This window comes from Peromyscus leucopus, chromosome 22, assembly GCF_004664715.2.
Source record: "Peromyscus leucopus breed LL Stock chromosome 22, UCI_PerLeu_2.1, whole genome shotgun sequence".
In the NCBI taxonomy this organism is placed as follows: domain Eukaryota; kingdom Metazoa; phylum Chordata; class Mammalia; order Rodentia; family Cricetidae; genus Peromyscus; species Peromyscus leucopus.
In genome coordinates, this window is record NC_051081.1 from 8,437,808 (window position 1) to 8,455,487 (window position 17,680).

The window sequence follows — 17,680 nt, forward strand, 5'->3', positions numbered from 1 at the left end:
GAGACAGGGACAAGAAGGGCCTGCTATGCGAACACAAGAATTTGGGATGAAGTAAATGTGTTGTAAAGCTCTCTCACACCTTACGTTTCAACTTATCCAATTTGTTTTAATTGTTGTTTAATTTGTTTTTGAGACAGAATCTCTCTGTTATGTAGCTCTAGCTGTCCAAGAATTCACTATGTAGAACAGGCTTGTCACGAATTCACAGTGATTCATCTGCCTTTGTCTCCAGAGTGCTGGGATTTAAGGGTGTGGGCCACTATGCACTACCTACCATTCTACAGAGAGATTTTCTACCAAGAAAATTAAAACAACAGCCAATAAATATAAGTACTGAATTATAGAAAAATGAAGTTACAAAACAGCAATGTTCAGCATAGAATTTAAGACATCTAAAGAACAACCCTTGAATTCAGACAAAAAGTTTCTTGGACGGAGGTCTGGTTGTATGCCTACATCCACAAGTGTAAGCATAATCACAAGCCTCAGGATTATTCTTATATGGTGGCCCTTCCCTAGTGATGAGACAGAGACACCTAAGAACTCTGGGATATCACCATGCCTTCTATTGCTTTTTTTTGCCAAGAAAACTCTTTCAACACCTTAGTAGTCACAAGAGGGACCATATCATCTACACTGGCATTAAGGTGTTGTTATAGGTGAGGTGATCTGAGTCTGGAGGGCAGGTGCTTGTGCCTCTTTGCACTGACTTGTACAGAGACAGAGAGGAACATATGCAGGAGCCTGAATATGTGCCATATCTGAACTGTGACCTGGCTCTCAGACAGCAAAGTGGGCGTGGTGGGAAGGGGCAGAAAGGGGGGGGGCTTTTATGGGTCATTAGCATACTATGCATTTTTTTCAAGGTCTCATAATGGGGATTCTCCAAGAGGGCTACCTTGGGTGAATGCAGCTCAGGTATGTTAAGGACTCCTAGACCCTCAGCTACCACTGCCTTTTATATGTGCAGCCCTCCAACCTCTTATAGTTTCTACATTTTCTGCCTCAATTCCCTTGTGAGTGCTGTGGTCTCCAAAAGCTTTTGGAGCTGCAGAAGGATTTTGATCAATCATGTTGAATAACTATTTCCCTACTGGTGATGAGCATAGTCACTGCCTAAAAGGGAGCACAAGATTCACTAGGTTATCTGTTTCAAGAGAAGGTTTTGGATTTTCAGTCTGAGCAGTAGGGTTTCAGCTTGTTTTCAGTATCAGCAAGTGGGAAGGGCAGATGTTCTCGGTATTATAAAAAGAAAACAAAAAGCAGCTGATTATTTTATATTAATATGGTGGTGGGAAACAAAGAACATTTTGAAGGAAGTATCTCTCTGTTGATGGGATAGAAGAAAAGGAAATAGTGACCGTTGAGTACCTGCAATGTTAAAAGATAGGCAAGGAAGAAAACTAGAGCATGAAATAAGGATGCAACTACTGATAGATTTAGATAAACTTATCTAACAGGTTTTATACAGAGGATATTTTTGCATTATACTTGGAGTGGCTGTGATTGTCCTATACACTATGCCAGTACATCTTATACAGGACCTAATGGGAAGGCCTATATAAGGTCCAGATTATCATTTGTCTCTTTCAAAGCCTAGGTTAGCTTTGTTTTGTCTTATGCTAATTATTTTCATCTTTGGTTATAATTTCCTGCTGGGGTATAAAATCATTGGGGGTGGCCAAAAGTAACCATCATTATTATAGTTATTATTATTATTATAAAAACTATTGTTATTTATAGCTATTATTATAGCTGCTGCTGTTAAGGCCCATTTACACTACAATCCATGAAATATTGGGTATTTAGGAGGAGTCCTAAGCTCCTTTAGCTTTTTACCAGTGGCAGTCAGCAGGCAAGCATAGCTCTGAGCAGTAGCTAAGACCTTACATTATAATATAAAAGTTGGAGGCAGAAAGAGCTAACATGGAACATGGTGAGCACTAAAACCTCAAAGCTACCCCAGTGACTAACCCTTTTCACCTAGGCCACATCTTCTAATGCTTCCCACTAGTTCCACCATCTGGTAACCAAGCATTAAAATATAAGAGCCTATGGGGTCCATTCTCACTCAAACCACAACAAAAGTCACAGTTGTGGGGGGGAGGGGGGCATTGACTGCTTCTCTCACTTGGCAACTTGCACTGTGTCTATTACTATGGCAGTTAGACTAAATGAAGGTGGTTTCAGTGTTAGATCCAGCTCAACCCTTCCAAGTCCTGCAACCAAAGTGTGCAATGGTTCAGCAAATACAACTTACCTTCAACTTCTCAGAGATGACCAAAGGCAAGAGTAATACGCTAAATTACTTGGGGAATTACACAGACTATCCTAAATATCTTAAATGGAGGTTTTTCATGCCTGGTAGTGGTGTTTTTATTAGTACAGGGTTCTTGGGGGAGGCACTGTAAAGACAAGTGACGTAACTTCATTTAATGAATGTGTGTGTGCATAATCTCATAGTCACACGTTTATGCATTATATATAACTTCAGGCATGAACAAAATAACAAGTCCTTGAGGAATATCAAACAGCAGTGGTATTTGCTCCTCTTCTCTTTACTGTATTGACCTTTCTCATCTCATGTCCAATTAGAAATCTCCTCCTCCACAGTTTTCATATTTTCCCCCTCGCAGCCCTCACATCCAGCTACTCCCCTCTCCACTACTTACCAAGAGAATATGATCTAGGCACAAAGAAATCTTAAATCAGAAAATGGTTTGGTAGATGGAATCAACTAGAAAACAAGTTAACTCATCTCAGAAAGATAACTCTTTTTTCTTTCATTTGTGGTTTCTAGCTCCAAATCTTCAGATGTGAAAAGATAACCTGGAGTAACTACAGAAACCATACCTTGTCTTCTTAATAAAAACATAATGCAAAGTAAATCTCCTGTATAGGAATGGGTCAATAACAAAAATGCTCAGAATTTGACTGTACTTTTATCAAACTGTTCATTTCTAAAAATTCTGGAATAACTTCTAGAAAGTATTTATTTCTTATATGAGATTCAAGTACATGGAAAAAGTTTCACAATTTTTATCTCATTTAAAATGACACTAACTTTTTCACAGTTGTGCAATGAAAATTTCTTTTGACTGGATTTGGATCTTCTTAAAGTCCAAAGCAGGTGGTATTTCTATAGCTGTGACTAATCACAACTACTAAAGTAACCTTTGAAAGGAAGTGTTACATTTGGCTTGCAGTTACAGAGTGTTAAGAGTCTCTGACGGCGGAGCAAAACATGGTGGTAGCAATATCTCAGAGCTCCCATGAAAATCCATACTAAAGAGGCAGAGAGAACACACTGGGAGGGTCACTGTCTTTTGTGTCAGCTTAAAACTTGCCTAGAATGACAGATATTCTCCAATAGGCCATACCTCCTATTTATTCTCAAACAATTCCATCAACTGGAAACCAAATAGTCAAACTTAGGAGACTATTGATCCATTATCACTCAGACCACTAGTGTAGTCGTATTCAAATGTAGTGTCAATGCCGTAGGGGGCTAAAGACAAGTATTATTGCTCACACTGCAAGTGGTTCTTATCCTACATTGCGAGTTAAGAACTACACTTTTACTGTTTCATAATGTTTCTTTCTACACTAAAAATATATTTGTTAGTTTCTGTTTCCATTGTTTTGAACATTTTATTTAATTATTCATTTGTACATCTCTGTGTATTTGTTCATTGGGAAGTGTGCATGTGATTGTCAGAACATAACTTTCAGGAATTGTTTCTCTATTTCCACAGTGTAAGAGCTAGGGAGGTAATTGAGATGGTCAGGTTTTGAACAAGAACCATTACTAATTGATGGACCTCATGATCTAACCACATCCTCCTTTCAACCCTGCAATGGAGGCAAATTGACCAAAGGCAGTGTTACATACTTCCCCTGGTACAAGTTCTACCCACTGTACTTCTTTTTCACTGTGAGATCCTATGGATTTGTGTAGGGATGTAAACACAGAAATGCAGGCACACTCTGGCTGCATGGAAAATGCTTCTAAACACTATGAATTATTTCCCACATTTATTCCAAACAAAGTTTTCCACCACTGTGAAAGTTTTTTTATGAGTATAGTAGGAACTATGACTGTGAAAGGCTTTTCCACATGGTTACAGATGTATGGCATCTCGCCATCTCTTCATGAATATTACAGCAACTGGAACCGGGGTGGGCTTTTCCACAGTGCTTACATGCATGAGGCTTATTTCCAGTGTGAGTTGTTTCCTGAATGCCACATGAACTTGGGGTAGTGAAGGCTCTTTCACAAGGCTGAGATTGGTAAGGTTCCTTTCCAATGTGAGATCTCTTATGCTTAGTAAAGTGAGAGCAAAGGAACAGTTTCCCACATGTTTCTCTCCAGTGTGAATCCTTTTATGGCTCTTGTAGCAAGTTGAACTTATGAAGGCTTTCCCAGAATTCTTACATCCATTAGCCTACTGTCTCATGTGATGCTTTTTATGATTGTCACGCCAGCTGGAAGTGGTGAAAGTTTTCCCACAATGCTTACATGCATAAGGTTTCTCACCAGTGTGACTCCTTTCATGAATGTTACAATAACTGGATCGGGTGAAGGCTTTTCCACAATGTTTACATGTGTAAGGCTTCTCTCCAGTGTGAATTCTTTCAGGGGTGTGACAGGAACTCAAAATGGCAAAGGTTTTGCCACAAAGCTTACATGCATAAGGTTTCTCACCAGTGTGACTCCTTTCATGAATGTTACAGTATGTAGAACTGGAGAAGGCTTTTCCACAATGCTTACATACAGAAAGCTTCCTTTCAGAGTGAATTCTTTCATGTCTGTTATGACAAAAAGCACTATTGAAGGCTTTTCCACAATGCTGACATGCATACAACTTCTTTCCAGAGTGAATTCTTTCATGAATGTTATCATAATAAGAATTGGAGAAGGTTTTCCCACAATGCTTACGTGCAAAAGGCTTCTCTCCAGTGTGAATGCTTTCATGCCTGTTACGATAAGTGGAACAGGTAAAGGCTTTTCCACAATGCTTACACGAGTAAGGCTTCTCTCCAGTGTGAATCCTTTCATGAATGTTACGATAATAAGAATTGCTGAAGGCTTTCCCACAATGCTTAACATGCATAAACCCTCTCTCCAGTGTGAGTTCTTTCATGAATTTTACAGCGCTTGGGACTGTTGAAAGCCTTTCCACAATGCTTACAGGCATAATAAAGCTTCTTCTTTACATTGTAAATTTTTTCATGAATGTTACGCAGACTGGGAATGGTGAAAGTTTTCCCACAGTGCTTACATGCATAGTGTTGCTTTATTTTGTGTATTCTTACATGAGTGTTATGCCAGCTGCAACTGGTGAAGGTTTTTCCACAATGCTTACATGCATAAGGCTTCTCTCCAGTGTGAGTTCTTTCATGGGAGATAAGATAAAGAGAGAAGAAACACTTTCCCACATGTTTTACAAATGAAGAGTTCCTCTTCAGTGTGAATTCTTTCATGAGAGTTTCGAGAACTGGAGCTGAAGAAAGTTTTCCCACAGTGCTTACATGCATAAGGCTTCTCTCCAGTGTGACAGCTTTTTTTTTGGTTTTGGTTTTTCAAGACAGGGTTTCTCTGCGTAGCTTTGCGCCTTTCCTGGAGCTCACTTGGTAGCCCAGGCTGGCCTCGAACTCACAGAGATCCGCCTGGCTCTGCCTCCCGAGTGCTGGGATTAAAGGCATGCGCCACCAACGCCCGTCAACACCTTTTATGAATATTATGCCAACTGGAGCTGGTGAAAGTTTTCCCACAATGCTTACAAGCATAAGGTTTCTCTCCAGTGTGAATTCTTTCATGAGTGTCACGAGACCTCAGAGTGGCAAAGGTTTTGCCACAAAGGTTGTCACAATGTTTACACTGCATAATAAAAACATGCTCTGGGATTTGGGGTGCAGTCACTCACTTCTTCACATACCCAGTATTTCCACCTGTTTTTCGCATAAAGTCAGAGACTTAAATTTGCTCAATACATTCTAATTTCTTGCTCCAAAGGAAAAACCAGGACTTCAGGGTAAGAACAGGGCTCCAGTAGATTCAAGCACGGAAACCACATATAAGGCAGTATAGGAAACCTTAGAGATTAGGGATGAGTCAACCGCCCATGACTGCCTCACAGTCTGTGTTTCAGTATATCCATTTTCTGTCAATATAATTAAAGCACACCAACAAGTGAATAGAATTACTTAATGGATAGATAAAATAGACGTTCATGCCATGAGCACGCCACTAAAGATTCAGAGTTAGGAAAAGGAACCCTTGATTTTACAAAAAAGGTTTTCTTGTCCAAGGTCATAAGAAAGCCTCCATTCACTAGAGTAAATACTCCTGAAATCCCAAAATAGAATAGGTTTATGTCAGCGTGCAAGGATTAAATGTTAATGTATTTTCTTTATTTATGTTTGTTGTTTTGCTTATTTGTTTGTATATGTATTTGTTTGTTTTGTTTTTTTAGACAGGTTTTGTTGGGTAGTATGTTCTGGAACTAGTTCTCTGTACCAAGTGAGCCTCCCTTTTAGTGATCTTCTTGCTGCTGCCTCTGCATTGCAGGGATTAAAAATGCCTGCCACTAGCAGGGCGTTGGGGCTGCACACCTTTAATACCAGTAGCCGGAGGCAAAGGCAGGAGTATCTTCGTGAGTTCGAGGGTAGACCTTCGATAGTCATAGTGTGCTTCCATTATCAATTTTTTTTTTTTTTTTAAGTTTTACTTAGCAGAAAGTGTTCTTGTAAGGACATGGCTTGGATGACTTCCTGTTCTGTGCAGTGCAAGCATCTTTGGGAGGACAACTGGACACCTCAGAAGCACGAAATGGTGAGTGAGCATTGGGCTCCTGGAATCCTGGGTGGCCGGTTTGGGACACTAGCTGCTTTGGAGCTATGTGGTGCCAGCTCCTGTGGTTTCCCCTGGTGCTGGTCTACAAAGCTAATTCCAGGACAGCCAGGGGGCTACACAGAGAAACCCTCTCTGAAGGTGGGGTGGGGGTGTGGAGCCTGCCACCGGGTCTGGCATATTTGTTTGGTTTGATACGTAGAGCGTCTCACCATGTACTCCTTAATGCCTCTGAATTCACAGAAGTCTGCCTTCCTCAAGAGTGCTGGCAGTAAGGCTTTTGCCTGATCTTTCCTAAAAGGTTTAGATACATTAGGCTGAGGGAGAGGCGTGAGTAGAGTTCGCCAATCAGGGACGATATTACTAAAAGGAAAGAACTGTCCAATCAGGAGCATGGATAGTCATAGTGTGCTTCCATTGTCTTTTCTTTTCTTTTTTTAAGTTTTACTTAGCAGAAAGTGTTGTTGTAAGGACATGGCTTGGCGACTCCGTGTTCTGCCGAGTGCAGGCATCTTTGGGAGCACAACTAAATACATCAGAAGCACGAAATGGTGAGTGAGCATTGGGCTCCTGGAATCCTGGGTGGCGGGTTTGGGACATTAGCTGCTGCAGTATCCCTGGTGCTGTGCAGCCCAATGGAAGGTGGAGACCAGCCCAGCAATGCCTGTGCCCACCTGTGCTTGACGTGTGCGCCTCACAGGCAGCCTTGAGCCCCGAGTCCCCCACTGTTCTGTCCTAGTGAAGTTGCTTCCACACAATTCCACACAAGCACTCTTGGGTGAGTCCTTTCCGCGAACCTGCGCCTGCAACAGTCCTTACAGCGCTGGCGGGTTGGAGATGCTCAGCCCAGACTGTACTATCTAGGAACGTGGGTGGTCTGTGCAGTTCTCTTTTCCTCTCCTACGTCTGTTTGCGTTGATTTTGCTTTTTCTGTTACCGTCTTGGATTTCTTTCCGGTCCCATCTGGTCTCCCTCAGATTGCTTTCCATGCCTCCTGATAGAGAAATTTCTCACAAAGCTGCTTGTCTACCCTTATTCTGTGTGGTGTCTGCATATTTCTTAAAAAAAAAAAAAAAAGATAATGTGTGAGAATTTTAAATTGCTCTCCTGACTGCAGCTGGCCAGAATTACTAGTCTGAAGAAAGATATTTCTATTTGCTTCATTTTTTGTTTGAGTCCAGTATTGGAATTTTGAAAAGTTTCCCCAACTTTGCAGAAAAGGCCAAACAAACAAACAAACAAACAAACAAAAACAAAAAACAGAAAAACCCAACAACAAAACAACAACAAAAAAAGCTGGCAAAGAGCTTCATGGCATTGGCGTTATATTTCTGTTGCTGCTTCTTGTTTGGCTGTAGGCTGCTTTAAATAGAAGGGGTTGGGAGTATCGATTCTGTAGCAAGTAATTTACAGTGTTTCAGTCTCTGGGAAAATATTAATATTCCACCTCTTTCTTTTGGCCTCTAGATAGTTGGTTTATGTAGGTAGTGTAATTTCTGACCATTTGTGAAGCTTCAGAATGTTCACCTGAGAGAAAAACGAGTGTGCTTTCTACCTGGTGGAGAAAATGTTCTTTATTTGAACGTTGACTTGAGTGTGGACTATATTTATAATATATTTATTATGCTTCTGTGTATAGTTATTTTGATTTTCATTTAATTTTTAATTTGTATTAAAAATGTTATTTATTTGTTTTGTTTGCTTGTTTTTGGAACAGAGTTTCACTCTGTAGCCCCCTGTGTTGACCAGGCTAACCTTGAACTCAGAGATCACCATCCTCTGCCTCATGCATTCTGGATTAAAGTCTTGCAACACTATGCCTGACTTTGTGGGCTTTGGTTACCTGACTCAGTGTAATTACATTTACACTTACACCATTTGCTGGAAATTTCCTTTCAGATTTCTTCATTGCTGAGTGGAAATCATTGTGTCTATGTGCTGCATCTCCATCATGTGGACATCAGCTGATGGAGATCCAGGCTGATTCTTTTTCTAGCTATTGGACTAGAGCAGCAATGACCATGTGTGTACATGTATCTATTGTAGTGTATAAAATGTTTTCATTATATTCAGAGAAATTTATACCTTGATGAAATAATATTTTTTACTTTTGAGGGAAACACACATTGATTTGCTTAATAATCCCAGCAGTTTAAACTCACCAACAGTGAGTAAGTATTCATTTTTCTACACATCCTCAATAGAGTTTAGGCTCTTCAGGCTTGCAGGGCAAGATTTTCAACTGCTTACCTGTGCCCTAGCTCTATGGGCATTGTTTTGTTAATAAAAAGCCCAACAAAACTTTTAAATTTATTTTTGTTAGGGAATTTCTTACCTTTGAGTGATGTATATTAATCATATATCGCCCTTCCACCCCAGCACACCCAGTTCTTAGCTTCCTGTCTTTTGGTTTTGTTGTTTTGTTTTTCTTTCTTTTTTTCTGCCCCCCCTTCTTTCTTCCTCTTTTTCCTTTTTCTTTCTTTCTTATAACCCACTGAGTTCAGTTAGTGCTGTCCAAATGTGTGGCCATCCACAGGGCATGGGCAACATACTAGTGGCCATATTCTTGAGGAAAAATAACTTTCCATTCCCCTCAAAGCCATCAGTTGCCAATACCTTCTTAACAAGGGGTGGCCTTCCTGAAGACCAATCCCATTCTGCCCAAATTTTTAGACTGACATCATCTAAAGTGTTTTGGGAATTTTAGAATTTGATCATGAATTGTAGAATATTTTTGGTGAAATTGAGTTAATCTCAGTAAGAGCACTCTTTATACCTTGTGTCTTTGTCCATTGATTTTCTATGAAACTACAATGTTCAAGTTTAATATAGACAATTATTATTGTGTAACAGATGTAGTATTAAGTCAATAAGAAATCAGGTGCTTCCAACTGAATAAAATTGTCTATGCTCTTAAGTATTAAACTAACAATAATTAATATTTCTAAGATAAATTTTAACCTGTACCATTAAAGAGTAAGACTGATGGCCCTTCTGTCCATGCTCTTCTCTTTAATGACAGATTTTCCCAAGTTCTGTTCTTGTCCAATTAAACTAAAAGAGAAAAGTATCTGTTCAGCCTGCTCGAAGACTTCCCAGTCGTCAGGTTAGGCTTCGTGTCTTTTACATCCAAGGATTTCTACTTAGATACAATCATATTTTCAAAAGGGTAGCCTTTAGATTCAGGATTTCTAATGCTAGTAAAATATGATCTAAGATCTAATCAACAGCCTAATTTAAAATAGAAAACTGATATAGTTTCTATATCAGTTTTCTTCATTTTACTTATGCAACTATGTATTGTTTACATGTGCTTCTGTTTTCTTATTGGTTCCACCGTACTTTTTGGCTTATCGTTAAGTGGTATTAATATAAATATCCAGATTGGCCTAAATTCGTTTTAGTTCATAGTGTAATTAAAGCTTCTTTTTATAAGTTAGATAAAATATTACTCAGTATGTTTTTGGGTTAATCATCATCTCAACTCTAAGTCTATAAGTCTAAAATGTCCCTGTTGCTCTCAGAACACAGCATCTTCTATACAAGGGTACAATTTCATTATCATGAACAATGTCCTCATCTTGGAGATGACAATTTAGGTTCTTCCATTCCTAAAATGTAAAGATTGAGAAAATAACTTAGACCTGCGATTTCAGACTTCCTTAAGTAATTAGTAGACTTAAAATATGTTCCAAATATATGTTTCACCAAAATAATTGCTCATCAATCCACTAAAAATGTCATATTTTTAATTAAAAAATTGAAGTCAAGTTTATTTCAGATAATTCACTGTCAAGGTTAGGCAAGTATTAGAGAACTGCTAAATAATATTTTAATTAAAAAACTTTAGAAAATAGATGGGTTGAAACATGAGGTGTGAAAAAACCTCCAATGTCTTTACATCATTCCAAACTCTGTGTTTGCACAGCAGACCCCTTCTGTTCTGTGTCTGGACAGACTTAGGGATTCCTTCTACCCCAGCTGTCTTGGTTTTGACCTCAGGATCTCCAGTCAGGAATATCCAGGCTTTCTGTCTCTTCCTCAGTCAGGGATGCTGTTACTTCCCTTCATTAAATGTCCACTGAGTACATGGATATTCGTGCCACCAAGTTTGAATTGTGTATACATGCTGAGGCAAGTGTTGTTGGTCCTGGATGACATTCTGTTCTGCTGATTTTAGGTCCATAGGAAGGACACCTTGATCCATCAGAAGCAGGAAATGGTGAGTATGCTCTGTACTTCTGGAATTGTGGTTTGTGCATTTGTGACAGTGTGGTGATATATTGTGTACCCTAACAAGCTTGCCTAAGGATCAGAGGACAGAGCCAGCCACTAGATTAGACATAGAAGTCAGGCAGTGGTGGCACACACCCTTAATCCTATCACTTGGGAGTCAAAGATCCGTCTGGATCTCTGTGAGTTCAAGGCCACACTGGGCTACAAGAGATTGATCCAGTATAAGAGAGAAACAGAGCCAGGCACTGGTGGCACACACCTTCAGTCCCAGCACTTGAGATCTCATGCCTTTGCTGGGGAAGCACACAGGCCTTTATTCCCAGGAAGTAGGGCAGAGAGAGGTATGTAAGGCGTGAGGAAACAGGAACCCTCTCTCTTTAGGCTGAGGATTTTGTAGAGGTAAGAACTAGTGGCTGGTTGTTCTGCTTCTCTGATCTTTCAGCTTTCACCCTGATATCCGGCTCTGGGTTTTTTTTTTTTTTAATTTAATTTAATTTTAATAAATTTTTATTTATTAAAAGACCATCTAAGATCTGAACAACATGACAGTGTTAAGGCCGTGGAGCTACTGCTGTGATGTGTGCAGTGTGCCCCGGTGTCCTGCACTGACTTCGTCCTTCCCAAAGCACTGGGATTGTGCGCAAAGCAGGCAGCTGTGCACAAGGCCTCCCGCCCTGTGCTGTCCCGGGAAACGACTGTGGCTCAGGCCACTCTCTTGCTGTGGTGAAAAGGCACCTGTGCCTCCCCAGAACTTGCAGAGCTGCCAGGTTGGTGGCACTGAGATTAGTTTGTGGTGTGAAGGGACCTGGGTGGATTCCTGTCTGGTGTCCCTTACAAGTATGTCTGTGCTGCTTTAGATTTTTCCTGTCATCATCTTTGTGATTTCATACTTAGTACTAGGAATGAACCCCAAGTCAGTACTGACCGAAGTTAAACAAAGGCCTTGTCAGCCAGGCGGTGGTGGAGCACGCCTTTAATCCCAGCACTCGGAGGCAGAGGTGGGTGGATCTCTGTGAGTTCGAGGCCAGCCTGGTCTACAGAATGAGTTCCAGGACAGGCTTCGAAGCTACACAGAGAAACCCTGTCTCAACCCCAGCCCCTCTTTAAAAAAAAAAAATCCCAAAACAAAGGCTTTTTCATTAGGCTATATCCTCCATTTCCCAACTCCTCATTATTTGTGCGGGTGTATCTGTGTGTGTGTTTGGTTTTTCTTTTTTTAAATCGTGATGAGAGAGGACTGGGTTGCTCTCCCTGGAAGAGTGGGTCAAATTCCCAGTCACAGAGGAAGAGAACTTTCAGGTGTATGTATATTCTTGCCCTGATCATTTCTGGTGTTAAGTTGGGGGGTTTGAAAGCTGTGTCAGGTCAGCACGTCCTTTGTGATCCCTGTGAGGGGACCATGGACTTCAGAATGCGTTCTTGTTCGCTTGGTTTACTCTAGGTTGCTTCCCTAAGTAGAGGATTCATGAGGGGAGTACTTACTCAGTACTTAATAGGTTTGGTTTTTTTTCCAGATGAAATTCTTTACATATTAAAAACACTAGTATTTTCAATAGTGTTGTACTTTGGGGTGCAGAATGAGGAGACAAAAGACTGGAAACAGTCGAGAATATGACCTCAATAGACAACACTGGTTATTAGCACAGACAGGAAAATACAGTGATTTTTCCTGCTGTGCAGTGGGCGCAAGCTGCCTGGGGCCCTTTTCAGAGTGCTGGGAGGGGCTTGGGACTGAGGGAGTTGATGCAGCTTCCTGGGCTGTGTGCTGCTGTGTAGTCTCTTCTTCCTTAAGTTATGTGCCCAGGGGAGACAGGCTGTCTAGCAGACATTCCATTCCTCTCCTGGAATTAAAATTACTGTAATTAAAATAACTGTTAAGGAAAGAAAATTAAGCAAAACTTGGTTTATACAACAAAAGTGTTACCCAAAGTAGTATCCAAACTGTCATTATAATTTTCTATTTAAATATCAGCGTGCATGCATGTGTTTGTGTGTGTGTTTGTGTACACTGGTTAGAGGACAGTGACTGGACATTAGAATATGAGACCAAAGTTTATTTCCTCTACAGGAAAAGGAACTCCGTATTAGAGATGGTGTGTAACAGTCATGAGTCCATTATTGAAGGGATGCAAAATCTTAGGTGTTGCTGATCATAATGGCTCATGGTTGAAATCCCAGCACTTGTATGACCGATGAGTAAAGAAATGAGGAACTGTTTCCAGAATAACATAGATTAAGCTAGTGATAGATAAACCCAAGTATTAACACAGTTCCTATTCTTTAAAATAATTTACTTCTACCCCAGTGGTTCTGATTAATGAAGCCCTCATTTACAGTGTGCATGGGGTCCTACACAGCAGTAAGGATACCCTACAAATGGCTACATTCCTAAAGAAAAGTGACTACTTCCCTTAGAGGCGTCAGCTAAAACGAGGATCTCAGTAAGGGCTGAGGCCTCAAAGCACACCTCAGTCCATTGCTGGAATTTTTCACTACCAGGATCACATGCAGGTCTTATGAGTGAAACCACAGCCGTTGTGAATCCACGCCATGCACAGAGCACGGCCTTCCGCAGGACTCCCCGTTCCCCAGCTCTTACACTCCATCTCAGCCGCCTGTTGTGATGTTTCCTGAGCTTTGAGGGTTAGGTATCTGATAAAAATGTCCCATCTACGGTTCAGTAGTCACAGTTGCTTATTTTCATAATTTAAATAGTAATCTTCTCTGTGTAAACTACCACTGCTAAAATAAGCGTGTCTGATCCAGGTTGGTGACACTAGAAACCCATGGGTAGAAACACAAATATTTAGAAGGCAGTATGTCAACAGGAGCACTTAGGAACAGAACATTCGTAGGTTCTCCCTGAGGACCTATGACTTCCTTTGCCATGAGTTTTGACCCTGCGAAAGTACCAGGCATGATTTCTCTCTTGTGGAGCAAGCCTGCAATCCCATGACAGCAGTTGATTAGTTCCATAATTAGTCTTTCCAGTAGGCACGTCAGTATTGTAGCATCCAAGATCCAGCACAGGATAGACCATTGATGCCTTTTCTTCCCCACCTGATTTCATCGTACCTTTCAGCACTAAGAAAGATGTGCACCTGGGACAAGTCAGTTTATGATTGACTTTCCTGTGTTTTGTAAGCAAAGTGTCTGCTGTCTTCAGCAGTAGTGTGTTATCTAATTTTTGTGGGCAACCAACAGCAGTAGCAATAGCTTATATTGTTCTGTGTGCCTTGGGACCCTTTCTGACCAAGTATCTGTGCCTGACACTGACATTTTATTTAGTCACTCATGGCTTCTGGGAGCAGCTTCTTCACTAACTGTTCTTCACTAATAGTTCCTCATTTCTTTACTCATCGGTCCTACAAGTGCTGGAATTTCAACCATGAGCCATTATGATCAGCAACACCTAAGATTTTGCATCCCTTCAATAATGGTCTCAATGTCTGCTCTGAATATCTGCTTGTTCAGAGCTTTGTGAGTTTGTGGCTAGACTGGTCTATATACAGAGTACAAGACCTGGTCTATGAGGAAAGTTCCAGGACATCCAGGGCTTCATAGTGATGCTCTATTATTTCCCCCAGAAAAGTATTTTTAAATAGCTTACAAGCTACAGGTGTTTCATAAGGCTTTTAAAATATATGTTTAGCTTCCTTTAACCCACTTCCTATCCTCCTTTCCTCTACACTCTGTCCTCATCCCTGTTTAAACCTTCAGCCTCCAATATTTTCCCAGTGTTCATTCAGATCACACATGGACTACTGTCCCCACTGACGATATGCATATGTGTTTATCTTGTCGTGCAATATCATAGGTTCCCAGGTAACTTCTTCGTGCACACTTCATCTTGTTTAAGCCTTCTTCTGGCCTCTCTTTTACCCATCTCTGTCTCTCCATTTCCTATTTGAAGCCTCTGTCTCTAGTATTCCCCTCTCTACTTTCATTTTACCTGTATTCACCCCCTCAGACCTCCTCCCAATCCATAGTGTGTTTCTAGTTCCTTATCTTTTACATGTACACATAAACAGAAGATTTGAAACTAGGAACCTCATATGAGATAAGGCCATTTAGTGTTTCTCTTTTTGGCCAAGGGTGATCCCACTCAGGATTTTTTTTTTTAGTGCCACCCTTTTCCTGAAAATATCATGATTTCATATTTTTACAGCAAAGTAATTAATATAACATTGTACATATATACTAGATTTTCATTATCCATCCATGTGTTGATAGGTGACTAGGTTGATTCTATTTCATAGGTATTGTCAATAGAGCTCCAATGAACATGGATATGCAAGTATCTCTATAGTGTGATAGAGTTCTCTGCATATATGCCTATCAGTTTTATACCTATGTCATATGGTAAATCTATTCTGAGGGTTTTTTTAAATTTGTTTTTATTGTGTTGTTTTATCTTCATGTATGTCTGTTGCAGGATATTTGATCACAATGTAAACCCTGAGATTGTGTTATTTATTGGAAAACCCTGTTTCTAGTTGTAATGTGGCTCAGCCCTAGTACACACCTTTAATCATGAGCTTTCTGCTTATTGTAAAAAGGACAAAGTTAAATCCAACCATAGGTCAAGAGGGAGAGCAAATAATGAGTTGACAGAAAGAAATAAACTATAGATAGTTAGGAGGAATCAGGCAGATGGATAGAGAGATGCATAGGAAGGAAAAGAGAGGGACAGCTGGTTGGAGAAATTTTGTGTGAGACGGCATAGGAGAATAGCTCCTCCTTTGCTGGATGGCGATGAGGAGGAAGCATCTGCATGCTTTCTCTGTTTCTCAGAGCTATCAGGTTTTCACCCCAGCATCTGGCTCCTGAGTCTTTATTGGTAAAATCGTAAGATTGAGATTTAGTTAAAAACAATATATGTCAGTGTGTCGCTTTTGTGTAGAATTTCTGGAGGCCAGAAGTGGGTGTTGGATACCCTAGAACTACAGTTATAGATAGTTGTGAGATACCATTAAGTGCTGGGAATAGAACCTGGGTCCTCTGGAAGACTAGCCTGTGCAATAAACTGTTAGCCATCTCTTCAGGCCCATTTCTAATTTTTGGAGCAGACTACAGGCTAATTTCCAGAAAGGCTACACTACTTTACATTCCCACGAACAGTGGACAAAGGTTCGCTGTGACCCACATCCATGCCGCTGTTTGTAATCCTTTGTATTCCTCTTGAAAGCCATTTTGACCGGGGAGAGAGAGAATTTTTATGTATTTCAAAGTGCAGGCTAGTGAGACTAGAATCTTACCTCTCACCTTGCACAAAAGTCACCTCCAAATTGTTGAGTGTCCTCACTATGCAGCAAATTGTTGAGTGTCCTCACTATGCAGCGTTATACTCAGAAACTGCTAGATCTGTTGGTGTGCTTGAAATTGAAAGCATGGGGAAGGATTTTCTAAAAAGGACTTCAGTAGTGAAGGGAGAAAGACTTACAGGTAAGATGAATGGGATTTCATGAAACTGAAAAGCTCTGACAGCAAAGGAAATGTCAAAAGATTTGTGTCTGGAATATATAAAAAATTAAAAATAAAACTACTAAGTAACAGGATCTCAAACAACTGAATTAAAAAATGGACTACATGGAATAGGTCTAGAGAGAGTGGATAACCTTATCTTCTTCCTGATTTTTGTGGAACTGATTGGTATTTCTTTCCATTCAAGTTTTTTCTTGGCCTTGAGTTTGCTATAAACTGCCTGTTTTTGCTGAGCCTGTCTCTTGAATCCCCAGTCTCTCCTGGATTTTTATCATGAAGAGTTGTTGGATTTTGTTAGAGGGTTTTCTTGCATCCCTTTTCATTTCTAATTGTGTTAATTTGGTTCTTTTCTCTGCTTTTTAGTTAATTTGGACAAGGGTCTGTCAGTCTCATTTTTCCCCCTCAAAGAATGAACTCTTTTTTTCACTGATTCTTTGTGTTTGTTTTTGGGTTGTATTTTATTGATTTCAGCCCCCAGTTTGATTATGTATTGTCGTCTACTCACTTTGGGTGTGAGTTTTTTCTTTGTGTTTCAGGTGTGCTGCCAAGTTACTCTTTTGAGATCTCTCCAATTTTTTTTATGTAGGCAATTGTGTTAGAATTGCCTTCATTGTGTCCCATAAGTTTGGGACACATTCATACAATTCTACAAAATCTTTTGTTTCTGGATTTCTGTCTTGTCCTATTTTTTTTATTAATGTAAATCATATCATTTCATTTATATAATTATTTATTATGTAGTTAGTTGTTCACATTCTGTGAGGTTAAGCTTTTTGTTGTTTTTGTTGTTGTTGATATTCAGTTTCAATTTATGATGCTCGTATAAAATGCAGGGTGTTATTTCAACTTCCTTGTATCTTTGCAGACTTGCTTTGTGCCCAAGTATGTAGTCATTTTGAAGAAAGCTCCATGAGGTATTGAGTAGAAGGTATATTCTTTTGTATTTGGGGGAAATGTTCTGTAAATATTTGTTAAGTTTATGTATTTTATACCATTAGTTAGCCCCAGCATCTCTTTGCTTAGCTTTATCCGGATGAGCTGTGTATTGGTGAGAGTGGAGTTAGTGAAGTCTCCCACTATTATTGTGTGAGGGTCAACATGTCATAT

General features: G+C 40.1%; 2 protein-coding genes across 6 annotated transcripts in view; one reads left to right on the top strand and one right to left on the bottom strand.

Moving 5' to 3' along the window:
* Positions 1 to 4,121: 4,121 nt before the first annotated feature.
* LOC114680848 (zinc finger protein 709-like) lies at positions 4,122 to 5,538 on the bottom strand. The gene is given in 3 exon segments (XM_028854018.2): positions 4,122 to 4,380; positions 4,465 to 5,105; positions 5,107 to 5,538. Coding segments are annotated over 3 exon segments (1,332 nt in total).
* Positions 5,539 to 6,820: 1,282 nt separating this feature from the next.
* Positions 6,821 to 17,680, top strand: part of LOC114680842 (zinc finger protein OZF-like) — a 69,322-nt gene continuing 58,462 nt past the window's right edge. For 2 of the 5 annotated variants that reach the window (XM_037197919.1, XM_028854011.2), the window contains exons 1-2: positions 7,255 to 7,404; positions 11,034 to 11,075. The gene's annotated coding sequence lies outside the window, so the exon portion shown is untranslated. Of the gene's footprint in view, positions 6,836 to 7,254; positions 7,405 to 11,033; positions 11,076 to 17,438; positions 17,502 to 17,680 lie in introns of those variants that run through there. The other 3 variants (XM_037197922.1, XM_037197920.1, XM_037197921.1) reach the window with 3 other exon arrangements.